The sequence below is a fragment of the Tripterygium wilfordii genome, chromosome 13, assembly GCF_013401445.1.
Source record: "Tripterygium wilfordii isolate XIE 37 chromosome 13, ASM1340144v1, whole genome shotgun sequence".
Taxonomy (NCBI): Eukaryota; Viridiplantae; Streptophyta; class Magnoliopsida; order Celastrales; family Celastraceae; genus Tripterygium; species Tripterygium wilfordii.
In genome coordinates this window covers 3,260,979-3,281,139 of record NC_052244.1, presented here as the reverse complement: position 1 = coordinate 3,281,139, position 20,161 = coordinate 3,260,979, and the positions used below count along the sequence as shown (strand labels likewise).

Genomic DNA, 20,161 nt, shown 5'->3' with positions numbered 1-20,161 from the left:
TAGCTTGCATACTCGTGTCTCCCCTTTTTGTCCGAAACCGGGATGAAGAGACATATAAACATCCTCGTCGAGATCACCATGAAGAAAGGCGTTGCTAACGTCGAGTTGGCGAAGAAACCAATTCTTGGTGGCAGCAATGGCAAGTAAAAGACGGACGGTGACCAACTTGGCAACCGGTGCAAAAGTTTCCCGATAGTCGAACCCTTCAATTTGACTATAACCCTTGGCAACCAAACGAGCTTTGTAGCGATCAATAGTGCCATCAGGAAGGAATTTGATTTTGTAAACCCATTTGCAGCCGACAGCTTTCTTGTTTGAAGGTAAGGATTGAAGAGACCAAGTACCATTTGCTGTGAGGGCATGAAGTTCGTCATCCATGGCAGCACGCCATTTGGGATCCTGAATTGCTTGGGCAAAGGAAGTGGGTTCCTTGACAGCTGAAATGGAAGCGGCAAAAACACGGTGTGTAGGAGAGAGTCTATCATAGGTAATACAGGTAGATAAAGGGTAAGAGATACCTTTGTGGTCAGTCGACACTGAGTTGGACGAAGGGAGAGACCGAGACGGTAAGGAAGCCTCTACGTGGTAATGCTGAAGATAGCTGGGTGCTTGAGTTGATCGACGCAACCGTGGTGCAGGAGAAAGAGAGACTAGAGGAGAGGGAGGCAATGTGGGAGGGGAGGCAATAGGTTGTGGAACGGCATAAGAAGAAAGATCAGAATCGGGGATGGGGGTTGGTGTGGGGACAAGAGTAGGAGGAGAGTCTGGTTCAGGTGGGGAAATGAGTGGGGCAGGTGTCCAATCTTCATAAGGAGGAGTGGATAGAAGTCGGGAGGGTGGATGTGTTTGGTGGGGAATTGGGGGATAGTGAGGGAAAATATGTTCATGGAAAATGACATCTCTTGAGAGAAAAATTTTTCTTGTATCTAATGCATATACCCGGTAACCTTTGGTGGCATAGGGATAACCAAGGAATAAACAGGGAACAGAGCGAGGCTCAAATTTGGCTGGACGGTGAGGGTAAGTAGAGGCAAAACAGAGACAACCAAAAACACGAAGGTGAGAGTAGGTTGGTGGTTTGTTAAAAAGAACTTCAAACGGAGTTCGGCCGTGAAGTACTGGCGTGGGTGTTCGATTAATGAGATATGTAGCAGTGAGGATTGCATCACCCCAAAAATGCTTGGGTAGATGGGCTTGAAAAAGGAGAGCTCGGGCAACATTGAGGAGGTGTCGATGTTTACGTTCAACCACTCCATTTTGTTGTGGAGTAGAGACACAACTGGTTTGATGGAGGATACCCTTGTCAGAAAAAAATTGGGGCATGGAAAACTCAGGGCCATTGTCACTGCGAACGATTTTTACTCGAGATGAAAATTGCGTTGCAACAAAATTAATGAATGTAATGAGAGAATCACGGGCATCGGATTTTCGAAGTAATAAATAGACCCATGTTCATCGCGAAAAATCATCAACAATGGTAAGAAAATACTTTGACCCAGTGAGTGTGGGTGTATGGTAACCCCCCCATATATCAACATGAATTAATTCAAAAACTGCATTTGTATTGATAGAACTCAAACTAAAAGGTTTGCGAGTCTGTTTAGCAAGGGGACAAATTGAACAACTATCAACAGAACAAAATGGAATAGTCTTGGTAAGTAAAGACAGAGCTTGCAAACTCTTATTGGAAGGATGACCAAGACGTTGATGCCAAAGATCAGGATTGGTGGAGACGGCTGCCGAAACAGAGAAGCACCCAGATGTTTTCGTGATATCCAAGTAGTAGAGGCCTTCTCGCTCAATGCCCGTCCCAATCGTCTTCCCCGAGTGTCGGTCCTGAATGAAACAAAGATGATTAGTGAAGGTAGCAGTACAGGAGGAAGTCTTGGTAAGATTTGCGACAGATATTAAATTTAAGCGAAAAGAGGGAACACAAAGCACATTATATAGGATAAAATTTTCGGAGAACCGTATTGTGCCTATGTGGGTGACACGAGCAAGAGCTTGGTTTGGCAAATGTACATGACGATTGGAAATGGGAGTGCTGGAGTACATAAACCTGGTTGAGCATACCATGTGATCGGTTGCTCCTGTATCAAAGAACCAATCAGTTTCGGAACTAAAAACATTGACACATGGCGTAGTACCTGAAAGGTTGCTTATTGTTGAGGCTGAGCTCACTTGATTTGCCATGGAAGTTGTCTTGGTCTGATCAATGAGAGCAAGTAAATTATGATATTGAAATTAGAGTTTATAATTTTTCTATCTAATGTATAATTTAATCATTTTATAAATTGATGTATAATTTAATCCTATCAAATATTTGAAAAGAATATGAAATTAGGCTTGTATAATATAATATTTGTAATAATATGTCTAGATTACCCCCAATTAAAATGAGAGTGAGAGTCTTTTTTGTCATTTGATATGTTATTTTTTATACTAAGTGTTTCATATAAAATAAAAACTAATCGAATGTGTTTTGATATTGTATGACTGACATCGTATAAGAATCACTTTTCTATAAAGTTATATTTTTTATTTTAAAAATCGTCTAAACACATGATAACTTCATGAGATGATAGTTTTATATTATACGGAGTCTTATCCGCCCATCTAAACAGAGTCTAATACGATGGAGTCGATAGCGTTGTGCCTCACTGCCATCGACATAAAGAGTGTGTGTTTGACAAAGCGGTTATGTTGATTTTCAACGCTAACTGAAAAAAACTAAACTTAAAGCTCTGAAATAAGCTTATGAGAACTTTGATAGAGTTTTTTTTTTTTTTTTTTGAAGGGTCCACAGGCCACACACACGCTAAGCCATGCCCAAGGGGCATGAAGGCCACCATAACGGATGGAAAACTACCCAAATCCCAAACCCCCTGGTGAGCCCCTGGTAAGAATAGAACTCTGAACCTCAAGGTCCTGGACAAAGAACCTGACCAACCAGGCTATCTCTCATTCTTAGAATTTTGATAGAGTTGTTAACTGTTGTTAGCAGTTAAATTGTGTAAAATATATGTTATTTGTATTTTTTAAAATTTTATTTATTTCATTTGAATATAAATATTAATTATTATATTTATTTCATTTTATTAAATTAATCTATTTAATATAAATATTAATATATTTAATATTAATAATATACAATATTTAAATATATTTAATAAAAAGTCCTAAACCCACAAAAAAGAAATATAAAAAATATATCCATCATGATACAGAACCCACAGCAAAAAAAACTTTAAAAAAAAAAACCCTTACCTTTTGGCGTGAGACCCACTCAAAAAGACATGGGACACATATCAAAAGAGGTACCGCCCAAAAAAAAAAAAAAACTCGCTTTGGAAGGTTTTTTTTGGGAGGGTCCGTGTTTGGGCTCCAGGGTCTTTCTGACATGTTACATCAATCAGCCTTATTTTCTTTTTCTTTTTAAATGGCAGTGTTCGAAAACATAATTTTTAAACCTGGATTGACCTATCGGTTCGATCGTGAAATTCGTGAACAGACGATGTCCACGATTTTTTACATGAAAAATATCGTTTTTACGTTGAACCATGAGGTACCGTGAATTAACTCGTAAAATCATAAAACTCATGAGCCGATGATTTTCACGAAAAATCGCTTGACAATAAAAATACTTAAAATTGCCCCAAGTCTTCTCTGCTTCTCTCGAGTCTTGATCTCTCTCCAACCTCCACTCAGTTCTCACGACGGCAACCAGTGACCACAATGGCACCCCCAACTCTAAGGTTGAAAGGCAACGACGAGTCTCGATCTCTCTCTTCAGCCCAGGATCAGCATCTCAGCTCACATCCTTCCATTTAGATGTGTAGTATAGTTTGGGTTATTGAATTTGAGCTTTCTACTGCCTTGAGACTTGAATTCATGCCTGATAATGCTCAACATCTGTCTTGAATTCACAGCGGGAGTCTAGGCGATGGAGTATGCGACTCTGTAGTCTGTAATCTGCCGTGATGGAGGAGAATGAGAGAAGAACAACTTATCTGTAAAGAAACGTAATTGTTGTAAAAAGTATTTCTTCATTATGATGTAAACCGATGTTATATACAAGAGTGAGATCATTCTATGACATACGTTTTCCTATTCTAAATATTACAGTCAACCCATATGATTACAATCAATCAAGGTCTGGTCACTCCCCTTGATTAATGGAGGAATATTAGCATAAAGTTGCCAGCTAGCGGTTCTGTCCCGTTGATCCAGTCATCATAATCAGCTGCTTGATTAATGGAGGAATATTAGTATAAAATTGCCAGCTACGTTATAGGTAAGAGTCAAGCGACAACAGTAGGAGAATAATATTTAATACTCCCCTTCAAGTTGGAATAGATATTGATCATTCCTAACTTGCATAATAAATTTGAAAATTGCGGGAGACCCAAAGATTTGGTAAATATATCTGCTGGCTGCTTCAATGTGGATATGTGAAAGGTTTTAATTGTCCCAGCTTGTATCTTCTCTCTCACAAGATGACAATCTATCTCTATATGCTTAGTACGCTCATGAAACACAGGATTGGAGGCAATGTGAAGAGCCGCTTTATTGTCGCAATACAATCTGACCGCCTGTGGATGTCTTACTCCCAAATCATGTAGAACATATTTAAGCCAAGTTATTTCACAAGCAACTGATGCCATAGATCGATATTCTGCTTCCGCACTGGAGCGTGATACTGTGGTTTGCCTCTTAGTTTTCCATGAGACGAGTGAGTGACCGAGGAAGATACAAAAACCTGTTGTAGATCTTCGTGTGTCTCGGCATCGGGCCCAATCTGCATCACAATATGCATTCAACTGTAATGAACTATTTGCAGCAAGAAAAATTCCTTGTCCTGGCGTGTGTTTAAGATAGCGTAAGACTCGGTGGGCTGCTTCTAGATGTGGGACCCGAGGCTTGTTCATAAATTGGCTAAGGATGTGCACTGCATACACCAAATCTGGCCGTGTGATGGTTAAATATATTAGCCTCCCAACAAGTCGGCGATAAGAAGAAGGATCTTTAATGTACTCGCCTTCATCCTTGCTAAGTGATGGATTTTGTTCCATTGGTGAATTTGCAGGCTTGACTCCCAAGTATCCAGAATCATCTAATATTTCAAGTGCGTATTTTCGTTGAGAAAGAGCAATTCCTTTTGTGGATCGCGCTATTTCCAATCCCAAGAAATACTTCAGATCACCCAAATCTTTTAACTTGAAATGTTGCATGAGATGAGCCTTTGTGTCTTCGATATCTTGTAAATTATCGCCAGTTAAAATAATGTCATCCACGTATACAAGTAGGGCAGTGAGAGAATTCCCACGGGTTCGGACAAACAATGAGTGATCTGATCGGGAGGAATGAAAACCGGCATGTTTGAGAGCAGAGGACAGTTTGATAAACCATTGACGAGAAGCTTGCTTGAGGCCATATAGAGACTTGTGTAGCTTGCATACTCGTGTCTCCCCTTTTTGTCCGAAACCGGGATGAAGAGACATATAAACATCCTCGTCGAGATCACCATGAAGAAAGGCGTTGCTAACGTCGAGTTGGCGAAGAAACCAATTCTTGGTGGCAGCAATGGCAAGTAAAAGACGGACGGTGACCAACTTGGCAACCGGTGCAAAAGTTTCCCGATAGTCGAACCCTTCAATTTGACTATAACCCTTGGCAACCAAACGAGCTTTGTAGCGATCAATAGTGCCATCAGGAAGGAATTTGATTTTGTAAACCCATTTGCAGCCGACAGCTTTCTTGTTTGAAGGTAAGGATTGAAGAGACCAAGTACCATTTGCTGTGAGGGCATGAAGTTCGTCATCCATGGCAGCACGCCATTTGGGATCCTGAATTGCTTGGGCAAAGGAAGTGGGTTCCTTGACAGCTGAAATGGAAGCGGCAAAAACACGGTGTGTAGGAGAGAGTCTATCATAGGTAATACAGGTAGATAAAGGGTAAGAGATACCTTTGTGGTCAGTCGACACTGAGTTGGACGAAGGGAGAGACCGAGACGGTAAGGAAGCCTCTACGTGGTAATGCTGAAGATAGCTGGGTGCTTGAGTTGATCGACGCAACCGTGGTGCAGGAGAAAGAGAGACTAGAGGAGAGGGAGGCAATGTGGGAGGGGAGGCAATAGGTTGTGGAACGGCATAAGAAGAAAGATCAGAATCGGGGATGGGGGTTGGTGTGGGGACAAGAGTAGGAGGAGAGTCTGGTTCAGGTGGGGAAATGAGTGGGGCAGGTGTCCAATCTTCATAAGGAGGAGTGGATAGAAGTCGGGAGGGTGGATGTGTTTGGTGGGGAATTGGGGGATAGTGAGGGAAAATATGTTCATGGAAAATGACATCTCTTGAGAGAAAAATTTTTCTTGTATCTAATGCATATACCCGGTAACCTTTGGTGGCATAGGGATAACCAAGGAATAAACAGGGAACAGAGCGAGGCTCAAATTTGGCTGGACGGTGAGGGTAAGTAGAGGCAAAACAGAGACAACCAAAAACACGAAGGTGAGAGTAGGTTGGTGGTTTGTTAAAAAGAACTTCAAACGGAGTTCGGCCGTGAAGTACTGGCGTGGGTGTTCGATTAATGAGATATGTAGCAGTGAGGATTGCATCACCCCAAAAATGCTTGGGTAGATGGGCTTGAAAAAGGAGAGCTCGGGCAACATTGAGGAGGTGTCGATGTTTACGTTCAACCACTCCATTTTGTTGTGGAGTAGAGACACAACTGGTTTGATGGAGGATACCCTTGTCAGAAAAAAATTGGGGCATGGAAAACTCAGGGCCATTGTCACTGCGAACGATTTTTACTCGAGATGAAAATTGCGTTGCAACAAAATTAATGAATGTAATGAGAGAATCACGGGCATCGGATTTTCGAAGTAATAAATAGACCCATGTTCATCGCGAAAAATCATCAACAATGGTAAGAAAATACTTTGACCCAGTGAGTGTGGGTGTATGGTAACCCCCCCATATATCAACATGAATTAATTCAAAAACTGCATTTGTATTGATAGAACTCAAACTAAAAGGTTTGCGAGTCTGTTTAGCAAGGGGACAAATTGAACAACTATCAACAGAACAAAATGGAATAGTCTTGGTAAGTAAAGACAGAGCTTGCAAACTCTTATTGGAAGGATGACCAAGACGTTGATGCCAAAGATCAGGATTGGTGGAGACGGCTGCCGAAACAGAGAAGCACCCAGATGTTTTCGTGATATCCAAGTAGTAGAGGCCTTCTCGCTCAATGCCCGTCCCAATCGTCTTCCCCGAGTGTCGGTCCTGAATGAAACAAAGATGATTAGTGAAGGTAGCAGTACAGGAGGAAGTCTTGGTAAGATTTGCGACAGATATTAAATTTAAGCGAAAAGAGGGAACACAAAGCACATTATATAGGATAAAATTTTCGGAGAACCGTATTGTGCCTATGTGGGTGACACGAGCAAGAGCTTGGTTTGGCAAATGTACATGACGATTGGAAATGGGAGTGCTGGAGTACATAAACCTGGTTGAGCATACCATGTGATCGGTTGCTCCTGTATCAAAGAACCAATCAGTTTCGGAACTAAAAACATTGACACATGGCGTAGTACCTGAAAGGTTGCTTATTGTTGAGGCTGAGCTCACTTGATTTGCCATGGAAGTTGTCTTGGTCTGATCAATGAGAGCAAGTAAATTATGATATTGATCTGCAGTGAGGTGGTAAGATGGAGATTCTGATGTAGAATTGTCAGGCTTGTATTCAGCATAATGGGCTTTGGAAGAAAAACCCGAGTTCCCCTTTTTGTCTCCATGGAAGTTGGCTCGCTTCAATTTACGACATGCATCAACAGTATGGCCTTTAAAACCACAATAGTCACACTTTAGATGTGCTCGACAGTTATCAGTAGTGTGTCCCGTGATATTGCATCGGTCACATTTGAGATGGGCGTTCCTTGGGGCATATGATCTATTAGAATGGGATATTCCATTCTTGACAGCGAAGGCCACAGATTCTGGTGTCCTGCCCACAACCTGCGAAGAAATAGCCCGTTGTTTTTCATCCTGAGTAATGAGAGAGAATACCTTGTTGACCGATGGTAGAGGATCCATAAGTAGAAATTGTCCGCGAGCCGGGGCATAAACTTCATTAAGTCCCATGAGGAACTTTATGGTGCGCTGCGTTTGTTGATATTGGAATAGTGCCTTTGCTGTGTCACCAGTGCAAGGTGGAAGAGGGCTTAATGCATCTCGCTTATCCCATAGAGTTTTTAGCTTGGTGTAGTATTCACCAATATTTGTGCCACCTTGGACACAGTCATGAATTTCTTGTTCAATATGAAAGAGATCCACACTATTGTTTTGAGAGAATCACTCTTGAAGCTCGTTCCAAAGTGCTAAAGCAGTGTCATTGTACATGACACTTTCTGCAATGGCCGGGGAAATTGTGTTGAGAATCCATCCTTTGACGAGTAGATTACAACGAGTCCACTGTCGGACTGCTTCTGCTGTTCCAGAAAGAGGTTTTGTGATAACACCATTGACAAACCCGTCTTTGTTCTTGGTGGTGAGAGCCATGAGCATGGCATGGCTCCAGATAGGGTAATTGTTCTGAGTTAAGAGCTGTGTAACAAGGACCAATCCTGGTTGATCCGAGTGATGGAGGTACAAAGGATTGTTCGGATCATCGAACTTGTTGGCAGCGGAATTGTTGAGTGTCTCGGATTTCTCCGGTGTCTTCTCACCGTCGGTGGACATTGAAAATAGGATGACTGAAGAATGATGATGGTGTTTTAGGAGAAAGAGAAACCTAAAGGCTCCGATACCATATAAAGAAACGTAATTGTTGTAAAAAGTATATCTTCATTATGATGTAAACCGATGTTATATACAAGAGTGAGATCATTCTATGACATGCGTTTTCCTATTCTAAATATTACAGTCAACCCATATGATTACAATCAATCAAGGTCTGGTCACTCCCCTTGATTAATGGAGGAATATTAGCATAAAGTTGCCAGCTAGCGGTTCTGTCCCGTTGATCCAGTCATCATAATCAGCTGCTTGATTAATGGAGGAATATTAGTATAAAATTGCCAGCTACGTTATAGGTAAGAGTCAAGCAACAACAGTAGGAGAATAATATTTAATATTATCATTATGGATCTTGTGAAGTGTGTGGCAGATTGGAATGGTGTAAGAAGAGAGGAGATCATGATTCACGAGAGAGAGCCGGCGGAGAGTTCAAAGAGATGAAAAAGGGAGAGGAATTTAGGGTTTTGTATTTTAGTGCATTTGAGGATGAATTAAATCCATTTTTGCACTAGTGGGCATGTGGCCCGTGTGTGTGGGTGCCAAAATGAGATTTGAATTGGGCTAACAAAGGAGCCTTATTCAGGTTTGAGCCCATTTCTTGGATTATGTCAAGCTTTTAACTCAAAGCACAAGTTTGTCAAAAATTCAAGTAACATAAGATATATTAATTTATGGCATTGATCGATATATTTCATTTTTTATTTTTGAGTTATGTATAGTTAGTATATTTCTAAATATTATTATTTTATTATTTATTAAAAATTTACTATTCGATTTTAAAAATTATGTTGTGAGTCAACCATTCCCTCGAACATTTTCTCTTTCATTTGCTTTCCTGGATTTGCAGATCTGTCGATCCTTCGCTCTAGGGTTATCATTCTTATGGTTTCTACTACTGCGATTGCAGTTCCGATTTGAGAATCCGCACTTCGTTATGGACCCTTCAAAGTCTCAGGAGTTTTGTTTACCTTCATCTCCAATTTCTGAAGACGACATGGCTTTCGCGGATTACGTGTTGACCTTTCAGAAGCAGCAGCGGTCGTCCGAAGATGATAGCCCCGATAGTTCCGAGGGCACTGAGGTGGGACAGACTGCAGTGGAGCCCATAATTGAACCGAAAAAACGGCTCCGGCCTTCTCAAACTGAGTGGACGGTTGTTCTTCCTCTTCCTCTTGATGGCGGTAGTGTATTACCTGAAGATGGATTTACATGGAGGAAGTATGGGCAAAAAGATGTAATAGGCGAGATCGCTCCTAGAAGTTATTACAGGTGTACGCATAGACATAACTTAGGATGTTTCGCTACGAAGGTAGCGCAACCTAAAAAGGATACAGTAGAGGTGGTGTACAGGGGACAACATAATTGTCGAAATCTGCTTAAGAGGTCGAAGGTGGACGGCACCAATAGTTCACAAACATCTTCGCAGCGGTCGTCCAAAGATGATAGCCCCGATCGTTCTGAGGGCACTGAGGTGGGGCAGACAGCAGTGGAGCCCATAATTGAACTGAAAAAAGGACTCCGGCCTTCTGAAACTAAGTGGACGGTTGTTCATCCTCTTCCTCTTGATGGCAGTAGTGTATTACCTGAAGATGGATTTACATGGAGGAAATATGGGCAAAAAGATGTACTAGGCGAGATCGCTCCTAGAAGTTATTACAAGTGTACGCATGGACATACCTTAGGATGTTTCGCTAAGAAGGTAGCGCAACCTAAAAAGGATACAGTAGAGGTGGTGTACAGGGGACAACATAATTGTGGAAATCGGCTTAAGAGGTCGAAGGTGGACGACACCAATAGTTCACAAACATCTTCTGGTGGGATTCCCGTCGGTTGGAATTCAGTCGATTGTAGCTCTATGCCCTCCATTGTGAATCCGTACACCCCCGACAAGATGGAGTTCGTGTTCGGCCCAGAGCCTGCAGCAAGTGCAGCGGATGTCCTGCCTGATAATGAATTCTTGGTACATCTGGATCTGGATCGACGGTTTGATCATCTGGAATGGAATAATTTAAGCTTGCCTTTTGCTCCCAAAACTGTTAACCTCTCCGCTGGAAAAAGGGCTATCACAGCCGGTTTCCCGAGATCCAATGAGACCTATCAATCGAATGTGAGGCCTACGGACTGTGATCAATCAGCTAGTCTAGCAACTGATCTGAGGATTCCTTTACCTGAGGATTTGAAAGGGTATTTTTCTCTCTTCCCTTTAGATTACGAGTTTGATAAAGATTCATTGATTCAGTTATGGATAGCTGAAGGTTTTATCATGTATGAATCAACAACATTGAGAAAGGAAGACTTAGGCAGAAAGTATTTCGATCGTCTGTTAGGTGAGGGATTTATAGTAACTTCTGGATACTATCATAGTTGTGACAAGTTCAAGTACAAAGTGAATGAGGCTAAGATTGGGGAACGTTTGATGTTTGATGGTAACAAGCTGGATGATATCCCTGCAAGTTCACGTCGTTTGTCACTGCGCTGCATGGACATCAATCATAGGACATCTGTGGCTATCAAAAAATGTGAGCTTCTATCGTCGTTGCTTTTATTTCCACATCATGGCTCCTGCATCAAGCACATTCCTCGTGATATCTTTTTGAGCTTAAAGGGTTTGCTTGTCTTGAATTTGAGTCAGTTAGACATACTTGAAATTCCAAGCTCTATCGGGGGCATGATGTCTCTGCTTTACCTTGATGTCTCTGAGACTCCAATCAAATGGTTGCCCGAATCAGTTGGTTGCCTTCAAAAGTTGCAGACTCTAAAACTCAGATGTTGTTTCAACCTTCTTGGATTACCGAAAGCCACAAAAAAACTAATAAATCTGCGGCATCTTGATTTAGATGTGGTCCGCCAATTGAATTCAATGCCTGCAAGTTTGGGATACTTGATCAACCTTCAGACCTTGTCAGCATTTATTATTGGTGAATACGATGGGTGTCGAATTGGGGAACTGAAGAATATGAGTAACCTTAGTGGAGAGTTTTGCTTGGTAAGGCTGGAAAATGTGGTCAATTCGAAAGAGGCTATTGAAGCAGCATTGTGGGAGAAAAGGTACATTCAAAAGTTGGAGTTAAAATGGAGTGATTCGTGTTCTGAAACAATTAATGAACAAGAGGAAATTCTTGAACATCTTCGACCCCATAAAAATCTTCAGGAGTTGAAAATGAATTTCTATAGTGGTTCGAAGCTTCCAAGTTGGATCAGCAGTCCATCATATTTCAACCTTGTCAGTATCTCCTTCTACAAGTGCAGAAATTGTCAATTTCTCCCCTCTATTGGTACTTTACCTTCGCTCAAGTTTCTTCACATAAATGAAATGAACTGCGTGAAAGAGATCAGCCGACAGTTTTTCAAAAACAACAACCCAGGTCATGTGGATTGTGCATTTTCAAAACTAGAGAAACTGTCAATTGATGTAATGCTTGGTTTGGAAGAATGGAAGGAAATAGAGCTTGGTGATCTGCCATGCTTACTTAAACTGACCATGCAGTGCTGCCCGAAACTTGTTACTCTTCCTTCATTTTCAGGCCTGGACTCACTCAAGCATTTGGAAATAATTGACTGCCCGAAGCTTCCTTCCTTGCCTGAAGGACTACCAACATCACTTGAGTTTCTTCTTGTAAAAGATTGCCCTGTACTTAAGGAACGGTGTAGCTCTGAGAGTGGTGAAGATTGGCAGAAAGTATCTCATGTGCCCCATGTTTGGATTGATCTTGAGGAGATTTCCTCTCAAATATAGATCGTTACTCAAAGTGCTGATTGCCGGATAAGGAAAACAAAAAGAAGCTGCTACTCCAATAAGGCAATACTGTATTGTTAATGTTTATTATATTTGTAAATGTAACTTAAAATATGCTTTTGTACAGGTCGATTTGCCTGTTTGAATTTCAAATCTTAGAATGAATTGCAATAAGAACTGTATTGAAGAACTTTCAGGTCAAGGGAATGGATTTTATTTTGTTTTTCTTCAAATATTGTACAGGCTGATCTGTGTGATTGATGCATTCAAAAACTATCATCATTTGGTTCCAAGTTTGATCTTTTTCCCTCTCTGATTACAAATAATAAATCATAATGTGTTTTTGTGACCATGAAAAAATTGCTCTCTCGGTTTGCAGTATGAGTTTTGTATCTGCATCCTTCTTGTGATCATTATTCTTGACAACTTGAGACTGTGAGAGGATTGATTTCTCTGCTTACTTAAAACTTGTTCTTTTGAAACTTTCTGGTGTTTTCATGTTTTATCAACTTATTGAAGTTGATTTTTAAATTCTAGATTGTGTATAGATTTTCCATATCCAGGTCCAGAATTGATAGCTTCCTGTTTAGTTGGCTAAAAGCTGTTCCAACAAGAAGAAGATCTGGGTACCAAACGGTTGGAACCCGCCAGAACAAGGGTGGCTTAAGTTGAACACTGGTTTGTCTCTTGGGAAACCTGGAAGGCCATGTGGGGGTGGAGAATCACCAAGACCTCAGTCCCATTGAAATATATAGTTGTGTTTTTGTCCATGAGTGTAGAGAATTGAACATGGTAGCAGATGAGCAGAATATCGGACTTTATTGCATGGGTTTGACAGGCTAATTCCTCGTGTTTGGCTCCTTTATTTCTCTTTTCATGTCCTAGAATTGTTGTTTAATTGTTTTGCTGTTTCTTCCTTCTCTTCTTCTAGGTGTAACCATAATTTGCCTCCCTTATATTTGAGGGAGGGGATAATAGGAGTGACAAAATTTTATCCGATTCGAATGACTCAATTTGTCAGATTCGAATTAAATCAAGTTTGAACATCAGCTATATGTTCGAAATCCAGGTCCAAAAGCAAAATTTTTTGTCTTGTTTAAAATCGGGTTCTGGTCCTAACACAATAATCTTGTCCGATTTACTTGTTTGATCCTTAATCCGGATTAGGTTATTGTTCTATTTACTTGTCCAAATTTAAACCCCATCCGGGTTTGGTCAATTAAGTACGTCCGAAATCCAATTTGATTTAGAGTCAGAACATATAAATATTTCATAAATACGTGTTATTGTCCGACCACGAACCGTCCTGGAATCTTTTTTATTTTTTTTCTTCAGAGGTAACCACCCTCTTTTATAAAAATAAAAAATTACAGGCTTAAGTTTGTCTAAATCCGCTTATCAAAAAAAGCTTGTCTAAATCTGGTCCCGTGGGCCCATTACTCATCACCATTGATTGAAAGCCCACCAAATGCAATGGGCTTGGACTTTTAGAAGTACTGCTCAATACACATTATTCGTAAGCCCATGAACCAAACTCATATTAAGTTTCTGAAAACTCGAATTTGAATAGTACTCTTCACACAATAGTTTCTGTTTTTGGTAATAATTATGTTAAAACTCATTTCCATATATTTATAATAAAAGACTGTATTCAATAATGGTTATGACTTTGTCTTCTCAAAAAAAAAAAATAATGGTTATGACTTATAATGTCCCACATCACTTGGGTTTATAATATCACAAGTCAAGATGATTCGGATCAACACCTTCTTCTTACACCAAATATCTTATCATTTTCAAAAGAATTGGAGTCACATTGCTTGGATAACGCAAGGGATATGAGTTTATAAGAAATTCATGCCCCCTACTACTATAGTGAAGCCTTTTTTAGGCTCAAATACCATTAAGTTAAATGGCCTATGGAGAAACAAAATCATACAGAATCGATGTATCCACGGAATCGAATAACCCAAAAACATACAATATCTTTGAACGTGAGTAGGCTGAAATTTTCAACAACAATCTCTATACTTTTCAAAAATCGACCTTCAATCTCATAATTCACATAAAAAGAGAAGGAAGAAGAAAAAAGCCCTTTAACCTCATAAATACATCTAATTAATATCTATTTGTCGCCCTATTTATAGGTCCAATACTGAACATTTCTTTTGGCGATCCCGAGAAAGAACTTTAATTCTATAGAATTATGGATAGATACTTAAATTAATAACTTTAATTATTATCCTCTCAAGGTATTATTAGGGTTAGGTTGAACCAGCTAAAAAAGAAGCAAAGAATATTCCATTTCAAGATAAAATGAGAAAGAAAAATAAAGGTTAGAGAGCGACTTCGTGTGTGTGTGTATATATATGTATATATATATATATTCTTCCTTTTATCCGATTAGTTTTGCCTTTTCTCTTTATCTTTTTCTTGTGATGAACGGATACCGTCAGATAATCATGTTCACCTTTTTTAATTTAAAATCAAATTCACCTTTTTGTTATTTCATTGTTCAATCTTTAAAGAAATTAATAATAAAGAAAATAAAATAATAACCTAAAAACTTATCTTCCACTAGTTTCTAATGACCATACATGATAATGAGTTGACAAATTCTAACAACGTATTTCTTTCATTCTTTCTTGCTCTTTTTTGGAGATTTTTGCTTTTCTTTAATTTGGTTCATTATACATTGAGCCATAAAAAAAAATTTACATTATCAAATTGCTTGGAGTAGAGCAATTTGTAAATGAGGAACAAATATTACGAAGTTAACTAATAACTAACGTGTTATATATATAGGAATTCTCACATGCACACAAAGTATACGCACTTGAAATCCAATAGTTATAATAAACCACAACAAAAATGTGGGCTACATATTTGTTATGGGACTCGTTACATCTATGATTGAAAAATAAGTTCGTAAAGTTGATGCGCATGTGAAAATTCCTCTATCTATATATGTATATATAATGCTCAGAAACCAATATCAAACTCACATTAAAGATAGGACATTAATTAGCTATCTTATAAAATTACTAAATGTATGTGCCAAAAAAGTATAATAATATTGGCTATATATCTCTACATAATAACAAATTAGCATGCCCTAGCTAGCTAGATAATTTGTTAACCAAGGACACAAATTAAAACCAACTAGCTCCGACTTCAAACCTTCAAAGAAGCTAGCTACGTCAAGGTATTTTGTGGTTTTGTATTGCTCAACACAAGGAAGTTTCCAATAAAAGCAAGCAAAGCAATGAAGTTGCCATAACTTTTGATCCGCTTGGAGTTATGAGACCCAAATATCTTTTTAATGACTGAATTGAAATCTAGCTAGGGCAGTCCGGGTGAAACCCAGTTGAAGAGTTCAAATGAAGGCCGGAAAGTAACGTTTTCCCTATTTACGGGGGAGTTTTAGTCTCTTTTGAATTTCTTTATTTGTTTCCAAGTAGTATTCGATTTTCTATACTTATTAGGTTTCCTATTCATATATATATATCATTACGAGGGTTTTGTAGACATAATTTTTACTTTGCCTTTTTTCCAAAACTCTTTGAATTAACTTCCGGTTGCATGCGTCAGGAAATATGTATAAGAGGTCAAAGGTGGAGGGCACCAGTAGTTCACAAACATCTTCAGTTGGGATTCCCGTCAGTTGGGATTCAGTCGATTGTGGCTCAATATCCTCCATTGCGAATCCTTACACTCCCAACAAGATGGAGTTCGTGTCCGACCCAGAGCCTGCTGCAAGCGCAGTGGATGTCATGCCTGATAATGAATTTTTGGTACTTTTCGGGCAAAATCTACGGTTTGATAATCTGGAATTGGATAATTTAAGCTTACCTTTTGCTCACAAATCTGTTAACCTCTCCGCTGGAAAAAGTGCTATCAGAGCCGGTTTCCCGAGGAGATCCGATTCCGATGATACATATCAATCGAATGTGAGGACTACGGACTGTGATCAATCAGCTAGTCTAGCAACTGATCTGACGTTTCCTTTAGCTCAGGATTTGAAAAGTTATTTTTCTCTCTTTCCTTTAGATTACGAGTTTGATAAAGATTCATTGATTCAGTTATGGATAGCTGAAGGTTTTATCATGAATGAATCAACAACATTGAGAATGGAAGACTTAGGCAGTCTGTATTTCAGTCGTCTGTTAGATGAGGGATTTATAGTAACTTCTGGATACTATCATAGTTGTGACAAGTTCAAGTACAAAGTGGATGAGGCTAAGACTGGGGAACGTTTGATGTTTGATGGTAACAAGCTGGATGATATCCCTGCAAGTTCACGCCGTTTGTCACTGCGCTGCATGGACATCAATCATAGGACATCTGTGGCTATCAAAAAATGTGAGCTTCTATCGACATTGCTTTTATTTCCACATCATGGCTCATGCATCAAGCACATTCCTCGTGATATCTTTTTGAGCTTAAAGGGTTTGCTTGTCTTGAATTTGAGTCAGTTAGACATACTTGAAATTCCAAGCTCTATCGGGGGCATGACGTCTCTGCTTTACCTTGATGTCTCTGAGACTCCAATCAAATGGTTGCCCGAATCAGTTGGTTGCCTTCAAAAGTTGCAGACTCTAAAACTCAGATGTTGTTTCAACCTTCTTGGATTACCGAAAGCCACAAAAAAACTAATAAATCTGCGGCATCTTGATTTAGATGTGGTCAGCCAATTGAATTCGATGCCTGCAAGTTTGGGATGCTTGATCAACCTTCAGACCTTGTCGGCATTTATTATTGGTGAATACGATGGGTGCCGAATTGGGGAGCTGAAGAATATGAGTAACCTTAGTGGAGAGTTTTGCTTGGTAAGGCTGGAAAATGTGGTCAATTCGAAAGAGGCTATTGAAGCAGCATTGTGGGAGAAAAGGTACATTCAAAAGTTGGAGTTAAACTGGAGTGATTCATGTTCTGAAACAATTAATGAACAAGAGGAAATTCTTGAACATCTTCGACCCCATAAAGATCTTCAGGAGTTGAAAATAAATTTTTATAGTGGTTCGAAGCTTCCAAGTTGGATCAGCAGTCCATCATATTTCAACCTTGTCAGTATCTCCTTCTACAAGTGCATAAATTGTCAATTTCTCCCCTCTATTGGTACTTTACCTTCACTCAAGTTTCTTTACATAAATGAAATGAACTGCGTGAAAGAGATCAGCCAACAGTTTTTCAAAAACAACAACCAAGGTCAAGTGGTTTATGCATTTCCAAAACTAGAGAAACTGTCAATCGATGTCATGCTTGGTTTGGAAGAATGGAAGGAAATAGAGCTTGGTGATCTGCCATGCTTACTTAAACTGACCATGCAGTGCTGCCCGGAACTTGTTACTCTTCCTTCATTTGCAGGCCTGGACTCACTCAAGCATTTGGAAATAATTGACTGCCCGAAGCTTCCTTCCTTGCCTGAAGGACTACCAACATCACTTGAGTTTCTTCTTGTAAAAGATTGCCCTATACTTAAGGAACGGTGCAACTCTGAGAGTGGCGAAGATTGGCAGAAAGTGTCTCATGTGCCCCATATTTGGATTGATCTTGAGGAGATTTCCTCTGTTAACTCAAAGTGCTGATTGCTGGATGGGGAAAAAAGAAGCAGCCTACTCCAATACTGTAATATGCTTTTGTACAGGTAGGTTTGCATGTTTGAATTTGAAATCTTAGACTGAATTGCAATAATAACTGTATTGAAGAACTTTCAGTTCGGGTCAGGGGATGGATTTTATTTTGTTTCTTCAGATATGCTTTTGTACATGCTGATCTGTGTGATTGATGCATTCAAAAACTATCATCATTTGGTTCCACGTTTGATCTTTTTCTCTCTCTGATTACAAATGATACAAAAGAAAATTGCTCTTTCGGATTGTAGTATGTATGTGTTTTCTATCAGTTTCCTTCTTGTGATCATTATTCTTTGACTACTTGAGATTATACGAGGGATTGATTTATCTACTTACATAGAACTTGTTATTTTGAACTTCTCTAGTGTTTTCATGTTTTATCAACTTAATTAAAGTTGATTTTTAAATTCTAGACTGTGTATAGATTTTCCATATCCAGGTCCAGAATTGATAGCTTCCCGCTTGGTTGGCTAAAAGCGGTTCGAACAAGAAGAAGATCTGGGTACCAAATGGTTGGAACCCGCCAGAGCAAGGGTGGCTGAAGTTGAACACTGGTTTGTCTCTTGGGAAACCTGGGAGGGCATGTGGGGGTGGAGCATCACCAAGACCTCAATCCCATTGAAATATATATATAGTTGTGTTTTTGTCCATGAGTGTAGAGAATTGAACATGGGTGCAGATGAGCAAAATATCGGACTTTATTGCATGGGTTTGACAGGCTAAACCCTCGTGTTTGGCTCCATTATTTCTCTCTTTTCATGTCCTAGAATTGTTGTTTAATTGTTTTGCTATTTCTTCCTTCTCTTCTTCTAGGTGTAACCATAATTTTAATTTTCCTCCCTTACATTTGAGGGAGGGGTTAATAGGAGTGACAAAATTCTATCCGATTCAAATGATTCAATTTGTCGGATTCGAATTAAATCAAGTTTAAACATCAGTTATATGTTCGAAATCCAGGTTAAAAACAAAATTTTTGTCTTGTTTAAAATCGGGTTCTGATCCAAACACAATAATCTTGTCCGATTTACTTGTTTGAACCTTAATCCGGATTAGGTTATTGTTCGATTTACTTGTCCAAATTTAAATCCATCCGAGTTTCGTCAATTAAGTACATCCGAAATCCAATTTGATTTAGAGTCCGAACATGTAAATATTTTATAAATACGTGTTGTTGTCCGACCACGAACCGTCCTGGAATCTTTGAACACGATAGTTTCTGTTTTTGGTAATTTCTAATTCAAATATTTAAACATATATTTATAATAAAAGACTGTATTCAATAATGGTTATGACTTTGTCTTCTCAAAAAAAAAATAATGGTTATGACTTATAATGTCCCACATCACTTGGGTTTATAATATGACAAGTCAAGATGATTCGGATCAAAACCTTCTTCTTACGTCAAATATCTTATCATTTTCAAAAGAACTCGAGTCGCATTGCTTGGATAACGCAAGGGATATGAGTTTATAAGAAATTCATGCCCCTACTATATTGAAGCCTTTTTTAGGCTCAAATACCATTAAGTTAAATTGCCTTTGAAGAAACAAAATCATACAGAATCGATGTATTGACGGAACCGAATAACTCAAAGCATACAATATCTTCGATTCACGAAACCAAGTAACTCAAAGCATACAATATCTTTGAACGTGAGTAGGCTGAAATTTTCAACAACATCCTCTATGCTTTTCAAAAATCAACCTTCAATCTCATAATTCACATAAAAAGAAAAGGAAGAAGAAAAAGTCCTTTAATCTCATAAATACATCTAATTTGGCGATCCCGAGAAAGAACTTTAATTATATAGAATTATAGATAGATACTTAAATTAATAACTTTAATTATCATCTTCTCAAGGTATTATTAGGGTTAGGTTGAACCAGCTAAAAAAAGAAGCAAAGAATATTCCATTTCAAGATAAAATGAGAAAGAAAAATAAAGGTTAGAGAGCGACGTCGTGTGTGTGTGTATATATATGTATATATATATAT

General features: G+C 39.1%; 3 protein-coding genes and 1 long non-coding RNA gene across 4 annotated transcripts; 2 read left to right on the top strand and 2 right to left on the bottom strand.

The window, feature by feature from the left end:
• Window positions 1–1,533: 1,533 nt before the first annotated feature.
• LOC120013380 lies at window positions 1,534–2,243 on the bottom strand. The gene is made up of 2 exons (XR_005471408.1): window positions 2,148–2,243; window positions 1,534–1,836 (listed from the first exon to the last, which is right to left on the bottom strand). It is a non-coding gene; the product is annotated as an uncharacterized LOC120013380 (long non-coding RNA).
• Window positions 2,244–6,980: 4,737 nt separating this feature from the next.
• LOC120013379 lies at window positions 6,981–8,857 on the bottom strand. Its single transcript, XM_038865168.1, has 2 exons — window positions 7,595–8,857; window positions 6,981–7,283 (listed from the first exon to the last, which is right to left on the bottom strand). Exons 1-2 carry the CDS (start codon window positions 8,139–8,141, stop codon window positions 7,246–7,248), a joined length of 585 nt encoding a protein of 194 aa, XP_038721096.1. The 5' UTR covers window positions 8,142–8,857; the 3' UTR covers window positions 6,981–7,245.
• A 764-nt stretch (window positions 8,858–9,621) lies between these two features.
• Window positions 9,622–12,764, top strand: LOC120013378 (putative disease resistance RPP13-like protein 1). The gene has a single exon (XM_038865167.1). It carries the CDS (start codon window positions 9,730–9,732, stop codon window positions 12,529–12,531), a length of 2,802 nt encoding a protein of 933 aa, XP_038721095.1. The 5' UTR covers window positions 9,622–9,729; the 3' UTR covers window positions 12,532–12,764.
• A 3,363-nt stretch (window positions 12,765–16,127) lies between these two features.
• On the top strand, window positions 16,128–18,119 carry LOC120012432 (putative disease resistance protein At3g14460). Its single transcript, XM_038863855.1, has one exon. It carries the CDS (start codon window positions 16,128–16,130, stop codon window positions 18,117–18,119), a length of 1,992 nt encoding a protein of 663 aa, XP_038719783.1.
• Window positions 18,120–20,161: the final 2,042 nt, after the last annotated feature.